Genomic DNA, 21,685 nt, shown 5'->3' with positions numbered 1-21,685 from the left:
TAGGGTATGAAAACATTATATGAAGTGGCATTGTTTAAAGTGGCTAGTGATACATTAAATCAAGATGGCAAGATGCAGTAGATGGGATAGAGTACAGTATATACATATGAGATGAGTAATGTAGGGTATGAAAACCTTATATAAAGTGGCATTGTTTAAAGTGGCTAGTGATACATTTAATTACATCAAGATGGCAAGATGCAGTAGATGGTATAGCGTACAGTATATACATATGAGATGAGTAATGTTGGGTACGTAAACATTATATAATATAAAGTGGCTAGTGATAAATTGAGTACATCAGTATGTTGGCAGCAGCCACTCAATGTTAGTGATGGCTGTTTAATAGTCTGATGGCCTTGAGATAGAAGCTGTTTTTCAGTCTCTCGGTCCCTGCTTTGATGCACCTGTACTGACCTCGCCTTCTGGATGATAGCGGGGTGAACAGGCAGTGGCTCGGCTGGTTGTTGTCCTTGATGATCTTTTTGTCCTTCCTGTGACATCGGGTGGTGTAGGTGTCCTGGAGGGCAGGTAGTTTGCCCCCGGTGATGCGTTGTGCAGACCTCACTACCCTCTGGAGAGCCTTCCGGTTATGGGCGGAGCAGCTGCCATACCAGGCGGTGATACAGCCCGACAGGATGCTCTCGATTGTGCATCTGTAAAAATTTGTGAGTGTTTTTGGTGACAAGCCGAATTTCTTCAGCCTCCTGAGGTTGAAGAGTCGCTACTGCGCCTTCTTCACCACGCTGTCTGTGTGGGTGGACCATTTCAGTTTGTCTGTGATGTGTACGCCGAGGAACTTAAAACTCTCCACCTTCTCCACTACTGTCCCGTCAATGTAGATAGGGGGCTGCTCCCTCTGCTGTTTCCTGAAGTCCACGATCATCTCCTTTGTTTTGTTGACATTGAGTGTGAGGTTATTTTCCTACACCACACTCCGAGGGCCCTCACCTCCTCCCTGTAGGCCGTCTCGTCGTTGTTGGTAATCAAGCCTACCACTGTAGTGTCGTCTGCAAACTTGATGATTGAGTTGGAGGCGTGCATGGCCACGCAGCCGTGGGTGAACAGGGAGTACAGGAGAGGGCTGAGAACTCACCCTTGTGGGGACCCAGTGTTGAGGATCAGCAGGGTGGAGATGTTGTTACCTACCCTCACCACCTGGGGGCGGCCCGTCAGGAAGTCCAGGACCCAGTTGCACAGGGCGGGGTCGAGATCCAGGGTCTCAAGCTTAATGCCGAGTTTGGAGGGTACTATGGTGTTAAATGCTGAGCTGTAATCGATGAACAGCATTCTTACATAGGTATTCCTCTTGTCCAGCTGGGTTAGGGCAGTGTGCAGTGTGATGGCGATTGCGTCGTCTGTGGACCTATTGGGTCGGTAAGCAAATTGGAGTGGGTCTAGGGTGTCAGGTAAGGTGGAGGTGATAGGATCCTTGACTAGTCTCTCAAAGCACTTCATGATGACGGAAGTGAGTGCTACAGGGCGGTAGTCATTTAGCTCAGTTACCTTAGCTTTCTTGGGAACAGGAACAATGGTGGCCCTCTTGAAGCATGTGGGGACAGCAGACTGGGTTCTGGTTCAAGGCAATGGCCACATAAAGGCCTACATGGTTTAAAACCTGTTTCTCTTCTGAATGAATAAGCTGAAAATGCTGCTCTCCTATTCACACTCCCTCCTAGTTCAGGACCTGTGAGCTGTTCAGTAAGAGGTGTGTGTATATATGCGAGGGTCTTTTTTTGTTGTTGCTGGACCTTTGGAATTAAGGACTGCCTTATTGACAAAGTACATCAAACTCTTGTTTGAACAGGTGTGTGTGTGTGTGTGTTTACAGGGGTAGCCTGCGGGCAGTATGTAGGCCTACAGGGCATTTCTTTGAGGCATGACTGAGGCACAGATAGAACAATTATTAGCTAGATATTTAACTGGATGTATAAATGTGAAGCATCCGGTTGGTGTTTCCATTCACTACCAAATACAGTGATGGGAGGAAGCCCAGTGGCCGACAGTGGGACAAGACGGAGCTAGATGGGTTTTGGCCGACATCCTGCAAAATCTCTCATCGATTAAACATTTGATCTCCATACAGTTCAAATAATAAGCAGGGTGGACTGCGTTAAGTAGACTTTACCCTTGGGCAAATGTTCAAAACATTGCGCTGTTTCGAAGGGCGAATAGAGTTATTGCACATGCGCACTTCACAGACAAGGCGTTCCCTAACGAAAATATAAAAGTAAAAGCTAGAACGCGCCAACAGGATCTCACCAGCTCTGCCACCTCTCTGTATGTTGTGCTCACTGATTCATTTGCTCTTTGGACACTACAGGCTCTATTCTATCTTGGGTTAATTATACAAATCTTTGACTGAGGTCTGTATGGACGTGATACACAGAAAGTCTATGCGTTTTTAATATGTTAACACAACAACAATCCGACATGGGTTACACCAGATCATGTGAAAATATTGGCAGTGTTGAGAACTTCTACAATACTGCACGCTGTCCAACTCAGGCAGCCCATTAAATCGTGGTCGACCGAGCGTAGAAGCTAGTCTATGAAAACTTTTGAAATATTTAATAACTTCTAAGTCGTAAAAGAGTGTAAAGTGCTTGGCCAAACTGTATTACCACTGGACTGGTGAGTGATCAGTCAAGTGAGTCGACGATAATGAAACAGAGCACTGACTGGTTAGATGTTGAGTTGCTTGTGTCCAGGGCAGTGGCCCACCGTCGTTTGGTGAGAGAGACAGATGAGTAGGTATATGGAATAATTAGCTAGATAGTTAAAAAAATTATAATATGTAATCAACAAAGACTTGAATCGGCCAATAACATATTACATCACTGTTAGCTTATTGATGGAAACGTATTCATTAGATGGCTAAGTTAGGTAGCTAACAGTTTTAGATAACCAGTTTGCGATCCTGAGCTAACGTTTACTAAAGTTAGCTTAGCTAACTAAGAGAGAAAAGTAACAACATTGCTATAAAAGTAGCTGAAAACTGAAATTGAACATATTTTCCTAGCTAAAACATCGTTCGCTTTCAGGCTGTTGAAAAGGACCGCTAGCTAGCTACTTAGCTTAGCCTTTGGAGGCTTGTCCTTTGTTAGCTAGTGTGACGACATCAAGGCGATGTTTATACTATGACTTCATAAACGCCCGCTGTATTTATTTGGCATTATTTTGCAAGCTCAGAAATTATGTAGCTTTCCAAGTATATAGCTATTGACTTGCCTTTAACTCCAGACTTGATTTTATTGCAAATTATACCTCTATACGTTCAGTAGAGCTGACTAAACAACACTGAATCCTAGAAATAATGTGAAATTTTCAGATTCTCTCTCAAAGGGGACAGATTTCCAGTGGCATTGGGTATTTGAGGGAGAATGCTGCACAGGACCGTCTCCTTCCCCATTGAGGTAATATCTAGAAGTCTGTAGCTAGAATATGTTCATATTCTGCCAACAAATGTTTTTTTTCAATGTCCTTTTTTATTGCTTTGGCAACATTGGGTTATTTCAGTTTAATGTCAATAAAGCTCACCTGAATACTGTACTAGTAGCCTGCTATTGTTTTGCTTTATAGTAATTTGTTAGCTCTTTGAGAGTTGTGTATGTAGACTGAAAGCCTTTCCTAATGAAGTTGTGGTTCTAATGTAGGCGGGACAGCTGCAGCAGCTGGGACTACCGGGCTGTGGCTCCCACGGTGTGACATCATGCTCGGTGCTTGACCTCCCGGCTCTCCTCAACGCTCACCATGGGCAATGGGAGGATGAACAGCGGGGCTGGTACCAGGGGCATGCCGAGGAAGGCCAATGGGAGGACGAGGGAGGGCTAGTGGTCACGCCCTCTTCTACTGGTGAGAGTCGACTGGTCGGACAATCTGCCATTCTTTCAAATTCTGATTGTTCCTCTCTATGGCTCTTGAGGTTCCAAACATGCAGCTAGTAGTCAGATTCATTGACACATCAGTGACGTATTGGTAACTCTTGGTCCTTTCTCTCCTCTTTCCTGTTCCCTGTGTAGGTAGCACCAGGGGACCCAGGTGAGTGATATGTATACCAGCTCAGACCAGCTAAGGTGAACACACACAGTTATGGCTGTGGTAGTCTACATCTATCTGCTCATATCTGTGTGTGTCCACACTTACATTTAGCTTGTTCTGTATCTGTGTGTGTTTAGGTCAGTGGAAGATGATGGCAATGATTATAAAGGTGAGTCTATCTGGTATGGCTGCTCTTTACATTCAATTCAAGTCACATGGTGTGTGTATTAGGGGAGTTTTTAGCATTTGTGTCTGTAATGATGTTTTGTGTGTGTGTGTTTCAGAGAAGAAGCAAAATGATGAGTTTGTCGGGCTGTACGTGTCAGAGGAGGAGAGGATCCTCAACTCTGCAGACCTGTGAGTGCCCCAGACAACTCCCATTGCCCGCCGTAGTGCTGTTGTGATAGCAGAGTTGGTGTATTTACTATTTTCTAACGTGTGTTGTAGGAGTGCAGAGGAGAGGAGTGATGTTCTAGCAGAGTTGGTGTATTCCCGAAGCAGACTAAAGCAATTGAACTCAGAGCTGCAGAGAACAGTGGAGTTAGCCGATGACAACAACACAGTGCTACGCACTGAGAACGCTGCACTGCGCAACCAAGTTAAAGGGTAACAGTCACAACCATGCAGACACACTGCACAACCTGGTCAAATGTAACCATCAATCAAAATGTTCATCATTATTTGTGTGTGCTTGTCAGGATGAAGCAGTCGATCCATGATGCAGAGCAGCTGATGGATGAGCTGGAGGAGATCAGGAGCTTATCAGCTGAGAAGGACGGCGCTACGGGCAACCTGGAGTCCTACATCAAACAACTGGTGGGTTACCAGGAAGTGGTGTAAAGCAATAGTAACCAAGAAGCCATATATACGACAAATAAAACCAGGCACTGAACACACCTGATTTGACCAATCATCTCACCAACTGAGCTAATTGGTCAATAGGAAGTGCCTAGGAAAGATGTAGAGCGTTGATAAACTGATGTTGTTTTCATCCCTTGTTCCGGCAGGAGAAAGAGAAGGAGATTTTGGAAGACCAGATCGAGACCATTGGCAGTGAAGTATGGCGATCTCTAAGCCTTGACCTTTGACCCTGTTAGAACAGACATACTGAATGTTTCACTGGCCAGCCAATATGGATGCATAATATTCATTTGTTGTCCTCAACATCACTGAACTGTTCTGTTCCCTCTCTGTCTCTCTCTGTGTGTGTCTCTCTCTCTCTCTCTCTCATCCATAGATGTCCCGTATTATACCAGATAGAGCCACTGACAAGAAGAAGATCGCTGACCTCAGCCAGGCTCTACAGGCCTTACAGGTAGCACACATACATGCTCGGATATCATCTGATACCACCAGATCACAGGGGGGTGATTGATATCCTTCCACCAGATCACGGGGAGGGGGGGGGGCCTTCTACCAGATCACGGGGGGATTGTGTTCCTGGGAGGCCACATGCTTTTGTTCCAGCCCAACTATTAACTGTGTGTGTGTGTGAAACAGCTACGGCTAGAGGAGAGCAGACTCACCCTGGATCAGAGGTATGAGGTCATACATAAGGTATGTGATAACTACATATTGAAAATAATGTTTACATTTCAAATATGCCTTAAATTCCCAATAAATGTAACAGATGTTCTTTAGATATGCCACATGGCTTGCCAGTTTAAATTAGGTCCATTGCAGTCTATTAGCTGGCTGGCTGGCCAGTGCCCAACATCTCTATGTGTGTCTCCCCTACAGAAGGACTTTGTTGTTGAGCAGCTGGAGCAGTCCCTCATAGAGTACTCCTCCATCACACAGGTACAACACACACACATTTTACATATGCCTGATGTAGACCTCACACATCTAACTGATACACACTGTGGTCTTTATGTTGTGTGTTTCTCTGTTCTCAGGATCTGAAGGAGAAGATGAAGGATCTGGAGAGCCAACTGGCAGAGGCCCTAGTGTAACACACACACTCAATCATAACATCCCTCACGCATCACTCTCTAATTTTGGCACGTTCTTTGTAATACCCTCTTTTTTTGTAATACCCCTCTCTCTTCCCCCTGTCTTTCCCTCTCTCTTTCTCTGTCTTTAGTAATGGAGGAGAGGGGCGTTACATGGCGTTAGATGGGACTCTGTCTGCAGCCACTCAGCGCTCCATCACTCTAGCGGAGGAAATGGGTCTACTGCCACGTAGGATGGTGGGTCGCATACACACAACATATGACCGATCACTCTTTCCACATCTTCCCCCAAAGTGCAGAAGTGCTTGTCTGTAGTGTTGTCTTCACTGTTTGGTGATCAGGTAGTACTACAGGACAGTGTGAGCTTAGGGTTGGGTAGGACTTAGCTGGGAGGCAGGCTGCCTTCACACACACTGGGGAGATGCTCTGTTGCGAAATGTATGTGTTCACTTCCTATCCCAGGATGAGTCCTCTGATGAGGAGGTGCAGGAGCAAAGAGATGAGAGGGTAGAGAAAGAGGAGAAGCAGAGAGTGGAGGAGAGGATAGAAAGAGAGGAGAATGAGAAGAAAGAGGAGGAGGTCAAGGAGGAGAAACAGCTGTTACAGGAGAAGAGAGGTGTGTGGTCAGATCTGGTGGGAAGTGTCCAGGCAGCAGGAGGTTTCACCCTGGGTTTCCTGGCTCCTCTGGGTGTGTTGGTCTCCATGGTCCCTGGCTGCTACGACCACTGTACTGGACTCAGCTGCACCGATATCCTCTGGTCTACTGCCAGATACCTCATACAGCCATACTGCAACGTGCACCACATAGGCCTCCCTCCTCTGTAACACATGCATACATATATACGCATACATACCTACCTACGTACTACCTACACGCACACATTCACAAAAACACACACACTAATCAAACCTCAACCCACCAACTCTGATCTTCAACCCTTCCAGGCTGCAATGCTGTTGTTAACTAAATAAAACTGAATACTGCATCATACATGGACAACTGGTTGTATTTTAATAAAGGGAAACAGTAGAGTTGATTTTACAATGTTTCTTTTTTAGCTTTATGAAGATTAGTTAAATGACATTTTAAAGATTGACTCAAATGTTGTTCATGTTTTTGTATTTTTTTGTTATTTCTATACATTGTTTTATTTTATTTATTTAACTAGGCAAGTCGGTTAAGAACAAATTCTTATTTACAATGAATGCCTAGCAAAAGGCCTCTGCGTGGATGGGGGCTGGGATTAAAAACATAGGACAAAACACACCACGACAAGAACGACAACACAACACTATATAAAGAGACATAAGACGACCACGTAACATGGAAGCTCACAACATGGTAGCAGCACAAAACGGTACAAAGGGCAAGAAAGCAGAGATTGTTCTGTACAGTACTAAATAAATGCACTGTGACGTTCCGGATTGTAAATATGATTTCTATTCAATAAAGATACATTAATCAGTTTGTCTTTCCACTTCATATAAACGTTTTAATGTACATTTTCGAACAACGCGAGACTTGAGCAGCGGACTTCGTGGTCTGACGTCATCTGAAAATGGCTACTTCGTTAAAGGGATTATAAAATACGGTATTTTAATTTTACACATTTAAATCCCTCTATATGCTCTATTTCTACACTTCATAGGTATAATGTTTTTAATGTTACATTTGTCCACGTGGTTACCCTCCTGAATGCCCCGTCATTTTAAAATGGACTAACTTCGCTAGTTTACCGCGCTCCTCGTCGCATTTCGAAATAAGAGCGCTTTGTTATTAACAGTAACTTAAACCGCGAAATCAAAACATAAGAGAAATGAAATGGTTTCAAGCTTCATAAACGTTTATCTTAATGTACAATTATAATTATAGCATCAGAATGATTCACAATTAAATTGATATATCAGTAATGGTTGAACAGAACGTAGCTGATTTTCGCAGTTAGCCATGGAACTGAGGAACTTTTATTTTCATAATGTTGGCTAAACTGTTCGATGAGATGAGTGTTGCGGTTGTAATTGTGTATTCATTTAAATCACTTATTTTTATCCCAACAGAACACCTGATACACACTTTCAACCAAACAATAACATTATTATAAAGGGTGAGTACATGTGTATTTATGTAATTGTGTTATGTGTATCTTGCTGGGGGAGAGAGAAGTAAATAACTAGAATGGTAGATGGATAAGCTATTATTATTTTGGGAGAGAAAAGATTGACTGTTTAAACATTAAGAATGTTTTGGTTAAAAGATGAGGGCTGGACCTGGAGAAATGTAACCACTCTCAAATTCATAGGAATATGGATACAAGGACTGACCATCCATGATATCAAATGTATAGTTTTAACCATGTTTTGAAGCGCTTCAGCGTTTGTTTATATTTACATTGTTTACAAACATTGGAGTTAAACAAGCTTATATTTTGGGTCCTGATGAAGTGTGACAGTTGAACTAAGCTCATGAGGCATTTGTAAGTTCTATTCTTCAAGAATCAATGAGTACAGATCATTCATTTCTAAGTTCTATTCTTCAAGAATCAATGAGTACAGATCATTCATTTCTAAGTTATATTCTTCAAGAATCAATGAGGATATATAATTCATTTATACGTCCAGAAATGGATGTAGATTTTCCCTTTAAATACTGTCAGTCTGAGGTTGGCCCTGTCCTAGCCTGCACGGTTAGTAGATTTCTCAGATATAAACAGCAACAACCTTTCATGCACACTATCTCCTCTGACATAAAGACCTTTTAGTAAAGGTATTGCACTGTTAGTTAAAAAACAATCCGATTGAAATTAATTCCCCTCCCTGCAGTTTGACCCCAGCGTGAACCTGGAAGCAGTAATGTCACAGCTGGCCCACAGCGAGCACCTGTTGGAGCAGCTGCGTTGGCAGCGGGAAAGCAACGTTCTGTGTGACATCACGGTCGTCGTGGGCGACACGCTGTTCCGAGCGCACCGTAATGTGCTGGCGGCGTTCAGCGGGTTCTTCTCCGCACTGCCTGACAGAGGTCACCTGGTCACAACCCTTAACCCGGAGTTTGTCAGTGAGCAGGCCCTGTACACCCTGCTGAAATACATCTATTCTGGAGAACTACACACTGACAGGTAGGTACATCACTACACTGATGTGTAGAAGCTAATTTAGCAATAGGTGTGGCAATACTATTCATCAAATCAAAAGGTGTGTAAGCGCCCCTATGTATAATACGACTACACCACCATCATACCATCACAATAACTGTGTATCACAGGAGGCTGCTGAGGGCAGGAATGGAGTGAATGGAATGGTATCAAACACATGGAAAGCATGTGTTTGAGTTCGATTACCATTCCTTTTATTCCATTCCAGCCATTACTATGAGCCCGTCCTCCCAAATGAAGGTGCCACCAAACTCCTGTGCTATGTAGGATACGATATTGTTGTTAATCTGTTGTTTATCTGTTTTTGTTATTGATCTCTTGTTTATTTGTGGTTGCCATGATAACAGTGAGGGGTCGGAGGCCGTGCTGGGAGCGGCAGTGTTCCTGGGGATGAGGGAGGCGGAGCGTCACCTGAAAGACAAGTCTGATAGCCAACGGGAGATGAGGATAGAGTCAGCCTCACCTACCCCCTCCCCCCATTGCTTACCCTCACCCCCCACCCCAGAGGAGTTCAAGCCCTTGTCCTGCGTTTCTGGAGGGGGCTCGGTAGAGAGGGAGGAGGAGAGGGAAGGAGAGAAGGGGGAGGAAGAAGAGCGGGGAGATCCAGAGTACACCCCTCCCTCCCCAAGCCCCCCAACATCCCCCCGAAGAGGATCGAGGAAAAGAAAGGGAAGAAAGCCCAAGGCCACACCTCGCAACCAGACCTCAACTGGAAACCAAACCTTGCCTAGCAACCCAACATCACCTAGCCATGACGACACCCAAGATGACGCAACAGTCCCCCAGCCTCAGAGGGGCAGGGGGAGAGGGAGAGGAAGGGGGAGGGGGAGGGGAGGAGGAATGAGGAGGGATCTGTCGTTGAAGGAGTCAGGCCTTCAGATCGTTGAGGAGAATGAGACAGACCTCAGCCCTTCATCATTGAAACCTGTCAAGAGGCAAAGGAGGAGCAGTGGAGAGAGGAGAGGAGTGAAGAGAGGGAGAGGAAGAGGGAAACTGAAGGAGAACAGATCGAGCGATGGAGAGGGGGATGAGGGGAAAGCTGTGTTGAAGAACCAACAGGTGAAAGAGAAGCCAGTGTGTGCTGAGTGTAACAAAGAGTTCTCTGAGATCAGTAGTCTGAGGAGACACATGAGGATCCATAAAGGAGTGAAACCTTTCCAGTGTCTCTTCTGTTCCCGAGCCTTCACACAGGGAAACCAGCTCAAGACTCACCTTCGCATACACACAGGTAAGAGACACACACACACATACACACACACACACACACTCCTCCGCATACACATACAGGTGTGAGACACCCTAACTGTCTCTCTGCCTTTCTAGGAGAGAAGCCGTTTGCATGTTCTCAGTGTGACAAGGGTTTTGCCCAGAAGTGTCAGTTGGTGGCTCATTGTCGAATGTACCACGGAGAAGAGAAACCTTACACCTGTGAACAATGTGGGCTGCAGTTCGCTACCTCATCTAACTACAAGATACACTGCAGGTAGGACTGTGTGTCTGAGTGTGTGTGCATGTGCGTGTGTGGAGAGAAGACCTATTTGTGTGTATCTATCTACCTGTGTGTGTGTGTCCATGTGTGTGTCCATATAGGAAGCACAGTGGAGAGAAGCCTTATATTTGTGAACAGTGTGGGAAGGGTTTTGCCCAGGCCAGCACTCTGACCTATCACATGAGGATCCACACAGGAGAGAAACCTTACCAATGTGACGATTGCGGGATGGCCTTCTCCGTCTCTTCCTCTCTCATCACACACAAACGCAAACACACAGGTAACACACTGAAGCAAAGAGAAACATTACCAGTTAAATTTGTCTTGATGGTGTGTGTGTGAGCATGGGTCCCTGTATTCTCTGACGTGTGTGTCCGCATTTCTGTGTGTTTTCCAGGTGAAGCTCCACACGAGTGTCTGGTGTGTCAGAAGGCCTTCATTACCAAACGAGAACTCAACAAACACTCCCGCATCCACAACAGTGAGTCTACCAAACACACACACACACGTGAGAACCAACCACTTTGACTACATAAATCTATCCAAGGGAAAAGATGACAAGCACCGAGTGTCCAGATGTCAAACAAATCACTGTCTGTTAGTTGTGTAGATCTACTGTGTTCTAGAAGGGCACCTGTCCTGGAGTGGAGAGTAAACACAAGATGGAGAGAGTCACTTGGAAGAGGAGAGAGAGAGATGTAGGTAAAGAATAGAGGATGGAGAAGAAGGGACCATATAGAAGTGTAGCGGGAAGAAGGTAGAAGATGGAAGCGATGGATAGACTGATAAAGGAGTTGATATGGAGATTATAGATGTTGCTCTGAGTTTTTCCCGACCATGTGACTTGACCAGGAAAGACTCCTGGCCCTAGTTGTAGAGAATGGGGAAAGATTTGTGTGTGTGTGTGTGCTGTGCGTCGTGTGTGTAGGTGGAGACCCAGCTGTTAAGCAGCGTGTGACATGTGAGCTGTGTGGAAACACCTACGCTGGCCTGAGCAGCCTGAAGAAACACCAAGAGAGACAACACTTAGGTGAGGTGTGTGTGTGTGTGTGTGTGTGTGTGTGTGTGTGTGTGTGTGTGTGTGTCAACTTATCCTTTTGGCCATCTATGTTAACCTGTGTGTGTGTTCTCCAGTTCCATTGGCGTTTCCAGAAGGGGCTCTCCTCCACAACATTCCTATCGACCACCAGGGGCTAATCTCCCGCGATGCGCCCAGCCCCATTCACGAGGAGCCAGACAACCCTGACCCCGAGGAGCCAGACAACCCTGACCCCGAGGAGCCAGACAACCCTGACCCCGAGGAGCCAGACAACCCTGACCCCGAGGAGCCAGACAACCCTGACCCCGAGGAGCCAGACAACCATGACCTCGAGGAGCCAGACAACCATGACCTCGAGGAGCCAGACAACCATGACCTCGAGAAGCCAGACAACCATGACCTCGAGAAGCCAGACAACCATGACCTCGAGGAGCCAGACAACCCTGACCTCGAGGAGCCAGACAACCCTGACCCCGAGGAGCCAGATAACCATGACCTCGAGGTGCCAGACAACCATGACCTCGAGGTGCCAGACAACCATGACCTCGAGAAGCCAGACAACCATGACCTCGAGGAGCCAGACAACCATGACCTCGAGGAGCCAGATAACCATGACCTCGAGGAGCCAGATAACCATGACCTCGAGGAGCCAGATAACCATGACCTCGAGGAGCCAGATAACCATGACCTCGAGGAGCCAGATAACCATGACCTCGAGGAGCCAGATAACCATGACCTCGAGGAGCCAGATAACCATGACCTCGAGGATCCAGATAACCATGACCTCGAGGAGCCATATAACCCTGACCTCGAGGAGCCAGATAACCATGACCTCGAGGAGCCATATAACCATGACCTCGAGGAGCCAGATAACCATGACCTCGAGGAGCCAGATAACCATGACCTCGAGGAGCCAGACAACCCTGACCTCGAGGAGCCAGATAACCATGACCTCGAGGAGCCAGACAACCATGACCTCGAGGAGCCAGACAACCTTGACCCCGAGGGGCCAGACCACCCTGAACTCGAAGAGCCAGACAACCATGACCCCGAGGGGCCAGACAACCCTGAACCAACGACCCCTAACTTGAGCCCAAACCCTCTCAGTGTTCTAGTGGAACAGCTGCGTACATCTTCCTCCTCCTTCTCTTCCCCACTCTCCCACTGTGATCCAGCCTACCCTGTCGAAGACATGGAGCAGATCATCATCATTAGAACTTTGGACAATGACCTGCCCTGACCCCTGACTCAACCACCTCTGACCCCCTAACCCAGACCCTAACATTACTCTCTCAGGCTTGGAGTTGATCCACCCTTTTTGAATGGATCAATGGGACCTACATGATCCAATATGAATCAGCTGTAGTGTCAGATATAGAACTGTGAATAGTGTGGATGTTGATATGTCATATATGTAATTACATTTACATTTTAGTAATGTAGCAGATGCTCTTATCCAGAGCGACTTACAGTAGTGAGTGCATACATTTTTGTAATTCACTCCATCTTTTAATGAAATGAACTCATTCAGATCTAAACATTTATTTTATTGTATGTTGTAAATGTTTATTACTAGAGATAATCACTGAGGACCTACCCACAGAACAGCCAGGCTCACCAACTCCTGGCTTTGCATTTCTCTACATATCTTGAATCGTTTTCTGTTCAACGTTCTGGTTTTAAACCTCAGTAACATGGGGCTTAATGTCTTATGGAATCTAGAGGTAGTATTGAGATGGATGGATATTTATGAAAAGTCAAGGTTTTTAATTCAACAGCTCTATTCTTTTTTGGGAGGAATACATCTCTGAAATCTCTGTGCTTTCTCATCCTTTCCACAAAAGTACATTATCATTATACAGTGCCTTCAGAAAGTATTCACACACCTTAATTTTCCCCCAAAAATTGGTGTTACAAAGTGGGATTAAAATGGATTTAATTGTAATGTTGTGTCAATGATCTACACAACATACTCTGTAATGTCAAATTGGAAGGAAAATTCAAAGATGAGTAAAAAAAAAATAATACAAATTTGAAAAATTCAAACACTTACAGTTGAAGTCGGAAGTTTACCTACACTTAGGTTGGAGTCATTTTTCAACCATTCCACAAATGTCTTGTTAACAAACTATAGTTTTGGCAAGTCGGTTAGGACATCTACTTTCCAACAATTGTTTACAGATATTATAATTCACTGCATCACTTATAATTCCCTGCATCACAATTCCAGTGGGTCAGAAGTTTACATACACTAAGTTGACTGTGCCTTTAAACAGCGTGGGAAATTCCTTAAAATTATGTCATGGCTTTAGAAGCTTCTGATAGGCTAATTGACATCATTTGAGTCAATTGGAGGTGTACCTGTGGATGTATTTCAAGGCCTACCTTCAAACTCAGTGCCTCTTTGCTTGACATCATGGGAAAATCAAAAGACCTCAGAAGAGAAATTGTAGACCTCCACAAGTCTAGTTCATCCTTGGAAGCAATTTCCAAACGCCTGAAGGTACCATGTTCATCTGTACAAACAATAGTACGCAAGTATACACACCATGGGACCTAGCAGCCGTCACACCGCTCAGGAAGGAGACGCATTCTGTCTCCTAGAGATGAACGTACTTGGGTGCGAAAATCGCACCAAAGTAAAATTGACGTCGGAACAACAGTAAAGATCCTTGTGAAGATGCTGGAGGAAACGTGTACAAAAGTATCTATATCCACAGTAAAACGAGTCCTATATCGACATAACCTGAAAGAACGCTCAGCAAGGAAGAATCCACTGCTCCAAAACCGCCCCAAAAAAGCCAGACTACGGTTTGCAACTGCACATGGGTACAAAGAACATACTTTTTGGGGAAATGTCCTCTGGTCTGATGAAAAAAAATAGAACTGTTTGGCCATAATGACCATAGAAGCTTGCAAGCCCAAGAACACCATCCCCACCGTGAAGCACGGGGGTGGCAGCATCATGTTGTGGGGGTGCTTTGCTGCAGGAGGGACTGGTGCACTTCACAAAATAGATGGCATCATGAGGTAGGATAATTATGTGGATATATTGAAGCAACATCTCAAGACATCAGGCAGGAAGTTAAAGCTTGGTCGCAAATGAGTCTTCCAAATGGACAATGACCCCAAGCATACTTCCAAAGTTGTGGCAAAATGGCTTAAGGAGAACAAAGTCAAGGTATTGGAGTGGCCATCACAAAGCCCTGATCTCAACCCTATATCAAATTTGTGGGCAGAACTGAAAAAGCGTGTGCGAGCAAGGAGGCCTACAAACCTGACTCAGTTACACCAGCTCTGTCAGGAGGAATGGGCCAAAATTCACCCAACTTATTGTGGGAAGCTTGTGGAAAGCTACCAGAAACATTTGACCCAAGTTAAACAATTTAAAGGCAATGCTACCAAATACTAATTGAGTGTATGTAAACTTCTGACCCACTGGGAATGTCATGAAATAAATAAAAGCTGAAATAAATCATTCTCTCTACTATTATTCTGACATTTCACATTCGTAAAATAAAGTGGTGATCCTAACTGACCTAAGACAGGGAATTTTTACTGATTAAATGTCAGGAATTGTGAAAAACTGAGTTTAAATGTATTTGGCTAAGGTGTATGTAAACTTCCGACTTCAACTGTATATAACTTGATTATATAAGTATTACAACCCCTGAGTCAATACATGTTTTTCGGAGTAAATAACCCACGCACACTAGAGAAGCTTTAACCAAGTTTAATTCTTCCCAAAAGTTCTGTACAGCTGTATTCAGACAACCCAACATTTGTCCCATCCAGATATTTATATCCCACTTAAGACACTCCCCCTTCTCTCCAATCATTACATCTTATGCTCAACAGGAAGAAGGTAACCAGATACTAAACCCTGATTACTCCCTTAAGGGGAACTGACCTCACCTCCTGACTTCAACCATTCCTTCCCCTAGACCACAGATGTCCATCTGTCTCCCCTATCTCAACAGTTGCTCTACTCCCTTCCCCAAACCCATTCCAACACATTTCACAGCTATCTGTCTTTCTACAGAGGCCCAGCCTCTTTCTCCTTTGATTCTATGCTTCTTTCCTATCATTTATTTAATATCTCAATGTTCAAAATGTTGAATCCAACAGTCTAAGAGCTTTGCACACTTGAATTGTACAATATTTGCTCATTATTATTAAAAAGATTCTTCAAGCTCTGACAAGTTGGTTGTTGATCATTGCTAGCAATGTCATAGACTTACAAGCCGATTTAAGTGAAAACTGTAACTAGGCCACTCAGGAACATTCGATATCGTCTTGGTAAGCAACTCCACTGTAAACTCAGCAAAAAAAGAAACGTCCCTTTTTCAGGACCCTGTCTTTCAAAGATAATTCGTAAAATTCGTAAAAATCCAAATAACTTCACAGATCTTCATTGTAAAGGGTTTAAACACTGTTTCCCATGCTTGTACAATGAACCATAAACAATTAATGAACATTCACCTCTGGAACGGTCATTAAGACACTAACAGCTTACAGACGGTAGGCAATTAAGGTCACAGTTATGAAAACTTAGGACACTAAAGAGGCCTTTCTACTGACTCTGAAAAACACCAAAATAAAGATGCCCGGGGGTCCCTGCTCATCTGCGTGAACGTGACTTAGGCATGCTGCAAGGAGGCATGAGGACTGCAAATGTGGCCAGGGCAATAAATTGCAATGCCTGTACTGTGAGACGCCTAAGACAGCGCTACAGGGAGACAGGACAGACAGCTGATCGTCCTTGCAGTGGCAGACCACGTGTAACAACTCCTGCACAGGATCGGTACATCCAGACATCACACCTGCGGGACAGGTACAGGATGGCAACAACAACTGCCCGAGTTACACCAGGAATGCACAATCCCTCCATCAGTGCTCAGACTGTCCGCAATAGGCTGAGAGAGGCTGGAATGAGGGCTTGTAGGCCTGTTGTAAGGCAGGTCCTCACCAGACATCACCGGCAACAACGTCGCCTATGGGCACAAACCCACCATCGCTGGACCAGACAGGACTGGCAAAAAGTTATCTTCTCTGACGAGTCGTGGTTTTGTCTCACCAGGGGTGATGGTCGGATTCGCGATTATCGTCGAAGGAATGAGCGTTACACCGAGGCCTGTACTCTGGAGCAGGATCGATTTGGAGGTGGAGGGTCTGTCATGGTCAGGGGTGGTGTGTCACAGAATCATCGGACTGAGCTTGTTGTCATTGCAGGCAATCTCAACGCTGTACGTTACAGGGAAGACATACTCCTCCCTCATGTGGTACCCTTCCTGCAGGCTCAGCCTGACATGACCCTCCAGCATGACAATCCCACCAGCCATACTGCTCGTTCTGTGCGTGATTTCCTGCAAGACAGGAATGTCAGTGTTCTGCCATTGCCAGCGAAGAGCCCGGATCTCAATCCCATTGAGCACGTCTGGGACCTGTTGGATCGGAGGGTGAGGGCTTGGGCCATTCCCCCCAGAAATGTCCGGGAACTTATAGGTGCCTTGGTGGAAGAGTGGGGTAACATCTCACAGCAAGAACTGGCAAATCTGGTGCAGTCCATGAGGAGGAGATGCACTGCAGTACTTAATGCAGCTGATGGCCACACCAGATACTGAATGTTACTTTTGATTTTGACCCCCCCTTTGTTCAGGGACACATTATTCAATTTCTGTTAGTCACATGTCTGTGGAACTTGTTCAGTTTATGTCTCAGTTGTTGTATATTGTTATGTTCATACAAATATTTACATGTTTAGTTTGCTGAAAATAAACGCAGTTGACAGTGAGAGGACGTTTCTTTTTTTTGCTGAGTTTATATTTTGGCTTGTGTTTCAGGTTATTTTCCTGCTGAAAGGTGAATTTGTCTCTGTTGGAAAGCAGACTGAACCAGGTTTTCCTGTAGGATTTTGCCTGGGCTTAACTCTATTCCGTAATTTTTTTTACTCCTTAGTCCTTGCCGATGACAAGCATACCCATAACATAATGCAGCCACCACCATCCTTGAAAATGATGTGTTGAATTTGCCCCAAACATAATGCTTTGTATTCTGGACATAATGTTCATTTCTTTGCAGTTTTACTTTCGTGCCTTATTCCAAATAGGATGCATGTTTAGAAATATTTTTATTCTGTAGAGGCTTCCTTCTTTTCACTCTGTCATTTAGGTTAGTATTGTGTAGTAACTACAATGTTGTTGATCCATCCTCAGTTTTCTCCTATCACAGCCATTAAACTATGTAACTGTTTTAAAGTCACCATTGGCCTCATGGTGAAATAAATCCTTGAGCAGTTTCCTTCCTTTCCGGCAACTGAGTTAGGAAGGACCAGAGGCGATTTTAGCATGTAAATCTTAGTAAGACAAAAAAAAAATGGAAAATGAAGTGGAATGCATTCCAGCAAAGCCACTACACTACACAACACTAAACAATACATTAATTGCACTATAACGGTGACAAACCGTGCCCACAAACTGTTAGGGCCTACATAAAGCTGTCCCAACAGCTATCTCAACACCTTACCACTGCTACACCTGGCTATCAGCGGAGCCTTGTCTGGCAGCGAAACAGTTCATTCAGCCTCATTTACTGCCTTTTAAAAAAACATAGCTGAAAGGGCTGACTTGCTTAAACAAATGTGGTTTCTAATGACAATTGAGATTTACAAACTATGGCATAAGGTGACGACAAGCAGGTAAGAGGCAATCCGTCATTTTGATTAAGACAATGAGAGTGCTAGGACGGATGTAGCGTTAGTCAATATAACTATTTGTTTAGTACTTTTGAAATGTACAGCAACAGAATTCAGAACATGCGCCGTTCTTACAGTGCTCTCCCTGTACCCCAAGTTAGAACCATAGGATAAATAAAGGGGGCATATTAGCAGACAATGAAAGCGCTTACAATATTCAATGATTAGAACAGGATAGAACAGAGCGTCTGGTAAGACAAGGGGCGGTGGACTATGTATTTTTGTAAATAACAGCTGGTGCACGATATCTAAGGAAGTCTCGAGCTATTGCTCATGATAAGCTGTAGACCACACTACCTACCGAGAGAGTTTTCATCTGTATTCTTCGTAGCTGTTTACATACCACCACAGTCAGAGGCTGGCACTAAGACAGCATTGAAGGAGTTATATTCCGCCATAAGCAAACAAGAAAACGCTCACCCAGAGGCGGTGCTCCTAGTAGCCAGGGACTTTAATGCATGGAAACTTAAATCTGTTTTACAAAATTTCTATCAGCATGTTAAATGTGTAACCAGAGGAAAAAGAACTCTGGACCACCTATACTCCACACACAGAGACGCATACAAAGGTCTCCCTCGCCCACCATTCGGCAAATCTGACCATAATTCTATCCTCCTGATTCCTGCTAACAAGCTAAAATGAAAGCAGGGAGCACCAGTGACTAGATCAATAAAAAAAAAGTGGTCAGATGAAGCAGATGCTAAGCTACAGGACTGTTTTGCTAGCACAGACTTGGGCGGAAATCCCGGGGGGGACACGACCCCCCCATCCTGGGAAAAATATGATTTGTCCCCCCCAATATATCACTGAAACATAACTATGTAATTTATATAATATTAATAATACGCAATGAAAGCAATTGTGCTGATTATAGACACTTAATAGCGCGTTTTTAAGTTTCAAAAGATTGCAACCCCCCCCACCCTTTGCCTCACAATGGTTTGATCCACTGCCAGTTCCTTAGCTTGCTAGGTAACAGAGAGGTCGTATCTACTGTCTGAAAGGCACTCAATGCACGTAACTGACGGGAGGTTCATCCAGTCAATCGCGCACACACACTAGCTGAATATGCAGAGCTAGCACGCAAATATTAACTATTAAGCTAGCTAGTACCTATTCCATTTATGTGGCGTCGTCAAAGATGGAATCAGCATGCAGATGATGTAAGTTAGTGCTTCAAAGTCCCTGTGATAAGGTTAGCGATAAACTGAAATCCAAACTGAACAGAACTACACTCTCTTCTACCATTGTCTTAAATATATTTAATGGTCTCGTTGCAAAAGCTAAATTGTCGCAAGTGAACTTTTATTTATTTATTTTATTTCACCTTTATTTAACCCGGGTAGCAAAGAGTATAGCAAACACCACTGAAACTGAATTGGTGCTCGCTAGCTTTGCAAATTCAGCTATTGTTGGAAGCCAGCCAATATGAAACAAACTATTAAAATTACAAAAGGTTGCAGCATATGTTGTGTAAATGGTGAACTCATACAGCTGTCAACTCTTGTCATTTTAATCCGTTTCACATTTGCTAGCTACCTTTTAGATCTAAGCCCAAATAGAATGATTGAAGATGATAGAAGCCCAGCCCATCTCCTACTGCTGGCCAGCCAGCCAGCCAGGTAGAAAAATGGCAGAAAATTAAAAGACGGACATCAGAGTATTTTTCAGTACACCAAAACGCAAAGTAAGAACCCTAGTAGCCTAATATCTCAAAGACTAGTTGATAAAATGTTCATAAGAAAGAAATGAAATTCTAATGGAAATGTTTCGCAATGATGTCATTAGGCAGAGCAGGCAACAGATTGCACACAGACAGCAGAGTTGGGGACAGATATGCAGGGACAGACTGGCAGAGACAGGGAGTCTCAGGTAAAGTCTTTGTTTGGCAACATTATGAAAGGTTCTCAATTTTTTTTACTTGTAAAATAGGAACATAATTGGAAAATGCCATGGATACCCCCACTCTCAACTTAAACTGGTGACTGAACTAAGATTTGTTAAAGGCAATGGTATTGCTGTTGTGATTAGTTGTGTAGTTTTGGGTACCGGTAGTTAGGAGTATGGCAAACACCTTATTTCTTTGGTTCCTCAATATACATTTACCATATTACAATGTAGGCTATGTGTTACAGCACTACTTTTGGTGTCCCCCTCAGGAATTGCTCTTGAGAAAATTTCATGTAATTGTCCCCTCCAAAGTTGATATCAGATTTTCGCCCCTGAGCACAGACTGGAATATGTTCCAGGATTCCTCCAATGGAATTGAAGAGTACACTACATCAGTCATTGGCTTCATCAATAAGTGCATCGATGATGTCGTCCCAAAAGTGACCATACGTACATACCCCAACCAGAAGCCGTGGATTACAGGCAGCAATCGCACTGAGCTAAAGGGTAGAGCTGCCGTTTTCAAGGAGCGGGACTCTAACACGGAAGCTTATAAGAAATCCCGTTTTGCCCTCCGACAAACCATCAAGCAGGCAAAGCATCAATACAGGACTTAGATCGAATCGTATTACACCGGCTCTGACGCTCGTCAGATGTGGCAGGGCATGCAAACCATTACAGACTACAAAGGGAAGCACAGCCAAGAGCTGCCCAGTGACACGAGCCTACCAGACAAGCTAAAGTACTTCTATGCTAGCTTCGAGGCAAGTAACACTGAAACATGCATGAGAGCACCAGCTGTTCCGGAAGACTGTGTGATCACGCTCTCCGCAGCCGATGTCAGTAAGACCTTTAAACAGGTCAACATTCACAAGACCGCATGGCCAGATGGATTACCAGGATGTGTACTGCGAGCATGCGCGGACCAATTGGCAAGTGTCTTCACTGACATTTTCAACCTCTCCCTGTCCGAGTCTGTAATACCAACATGTTTTAAGCAGACCACCATAGTGCCTGTGCCCAAGAACACTAAGGTAACCTGCCTAAATGACTACCGACCCGTAGCACTCACGTCTGTAGCCATGAAGTGCTTTGAAAGGCTGGTCATGGCTCACATCAACACCATTATCCCAAAAACCCTAGCCCACCAAGACAGTTGTGTAGAGGGCACATCAAAACCTATTCCACCTCAGGAGACTGAAAAGATTTGGCATGGGTCCTCAGATCCTCAAAAGGTTCTACAGCTGCACCATCGAGAGCATCCTGACTGGTTGCATCACTGCCTGGTATGGCAACAGTTCGGCCTCCGACCGCAAGGCACTACAGAGGGTAGTGCGAATGGCCCAGTACATCACTGGGGCCATGCTT

General features: G+C 44.6%; 2 protein-coding genes across 3 annotated transcripts; both read left to right on the top strand.

Moving 5' to 3' along the window:
• Nucleotides 1-2,803: 2,803 nt before the first annotated feature.
• On the top strand, nt 2,804-6,383 carry LOC106579461 (golgin IMH1). The gene is made up of 13 exons (XM_014159393.2): nt 2,804-3,416; nt 3,657-3,855; nt 4,023-4,041; nt 4,179-4,210; nt 4,326-4,398; nt 4,489-4,647; nt 4,740-4,857; nt 5,049-5,099; nt 5,279-5,356; nt 5,542-5,598; nt 5,782-5,841; nt 5,940-5,992; nt 6,128-6,383. Exons 1-13 carry the CDS (start codon nt 3,384-3,386, stop codon nt 6,309-6,311), a joined length of 1,116 nt encoding a protein of 371 aa, XP_014014868.2. The 5' UTR covers nt 2,804-3,383; the 3' UTR covers nt 6,312-6,383.
• LOC106579458 (myoneurin) lies at nt 6,146-13,490 on the top strand. Of its 2 annotated transcripts, none has more exons than XM_045702642.1 (9): nt 6,146-6,233; nt 8,055-8,101; nt 8,817-9,109; nt 9,493-10,373; nt 10,469-10,628; nt 10,736-10,914; nt 11,032-11,115; nt 11,563-11,664; nt 11,769-13,490. In XM_045702642.1, exons 3-9 carry the CDS (start codon nt 8,847-8,849, stop codon nt 12,911-12,913), a joined length of 2,814 nt encoding a protein of 937 aa, XP_045558598.1. In that variant the 5' UTR covers nt 6,146-6,233; nt 8,055-8,101; nt 8,817-8,846; the 3' UTR covers nt 12,914-13,490. The 2 variants fall into 2 exon arrangements, with proteins under 2 accessions (XP_045558598.1, XP_014014858.1); XM_014159383.2 differs by lacking the exon at nt 6,146-6,233 and adding an exon at nt 7,512-7,588.
• Nucleotides 13,491-21,685: the final 8,195 nt, after the last annotated feature.

This window comes from Salmo salar, chromosome ssa19, assembly GCF_905237065.1.
Source record: "Salmo salar chromosome ssa19, Ssal_v3.1, whole genome shotgun sequence".
NCBI classification, from domain to species: Eukaryota; Metazoa; Chordata; class Actinopteri; order Salmoniformes; family Salmonidae; genus Salmo; species Salmo salar.
This window is presented reverse-complemented; position numbering and strand designations above follow the sequence as displayed.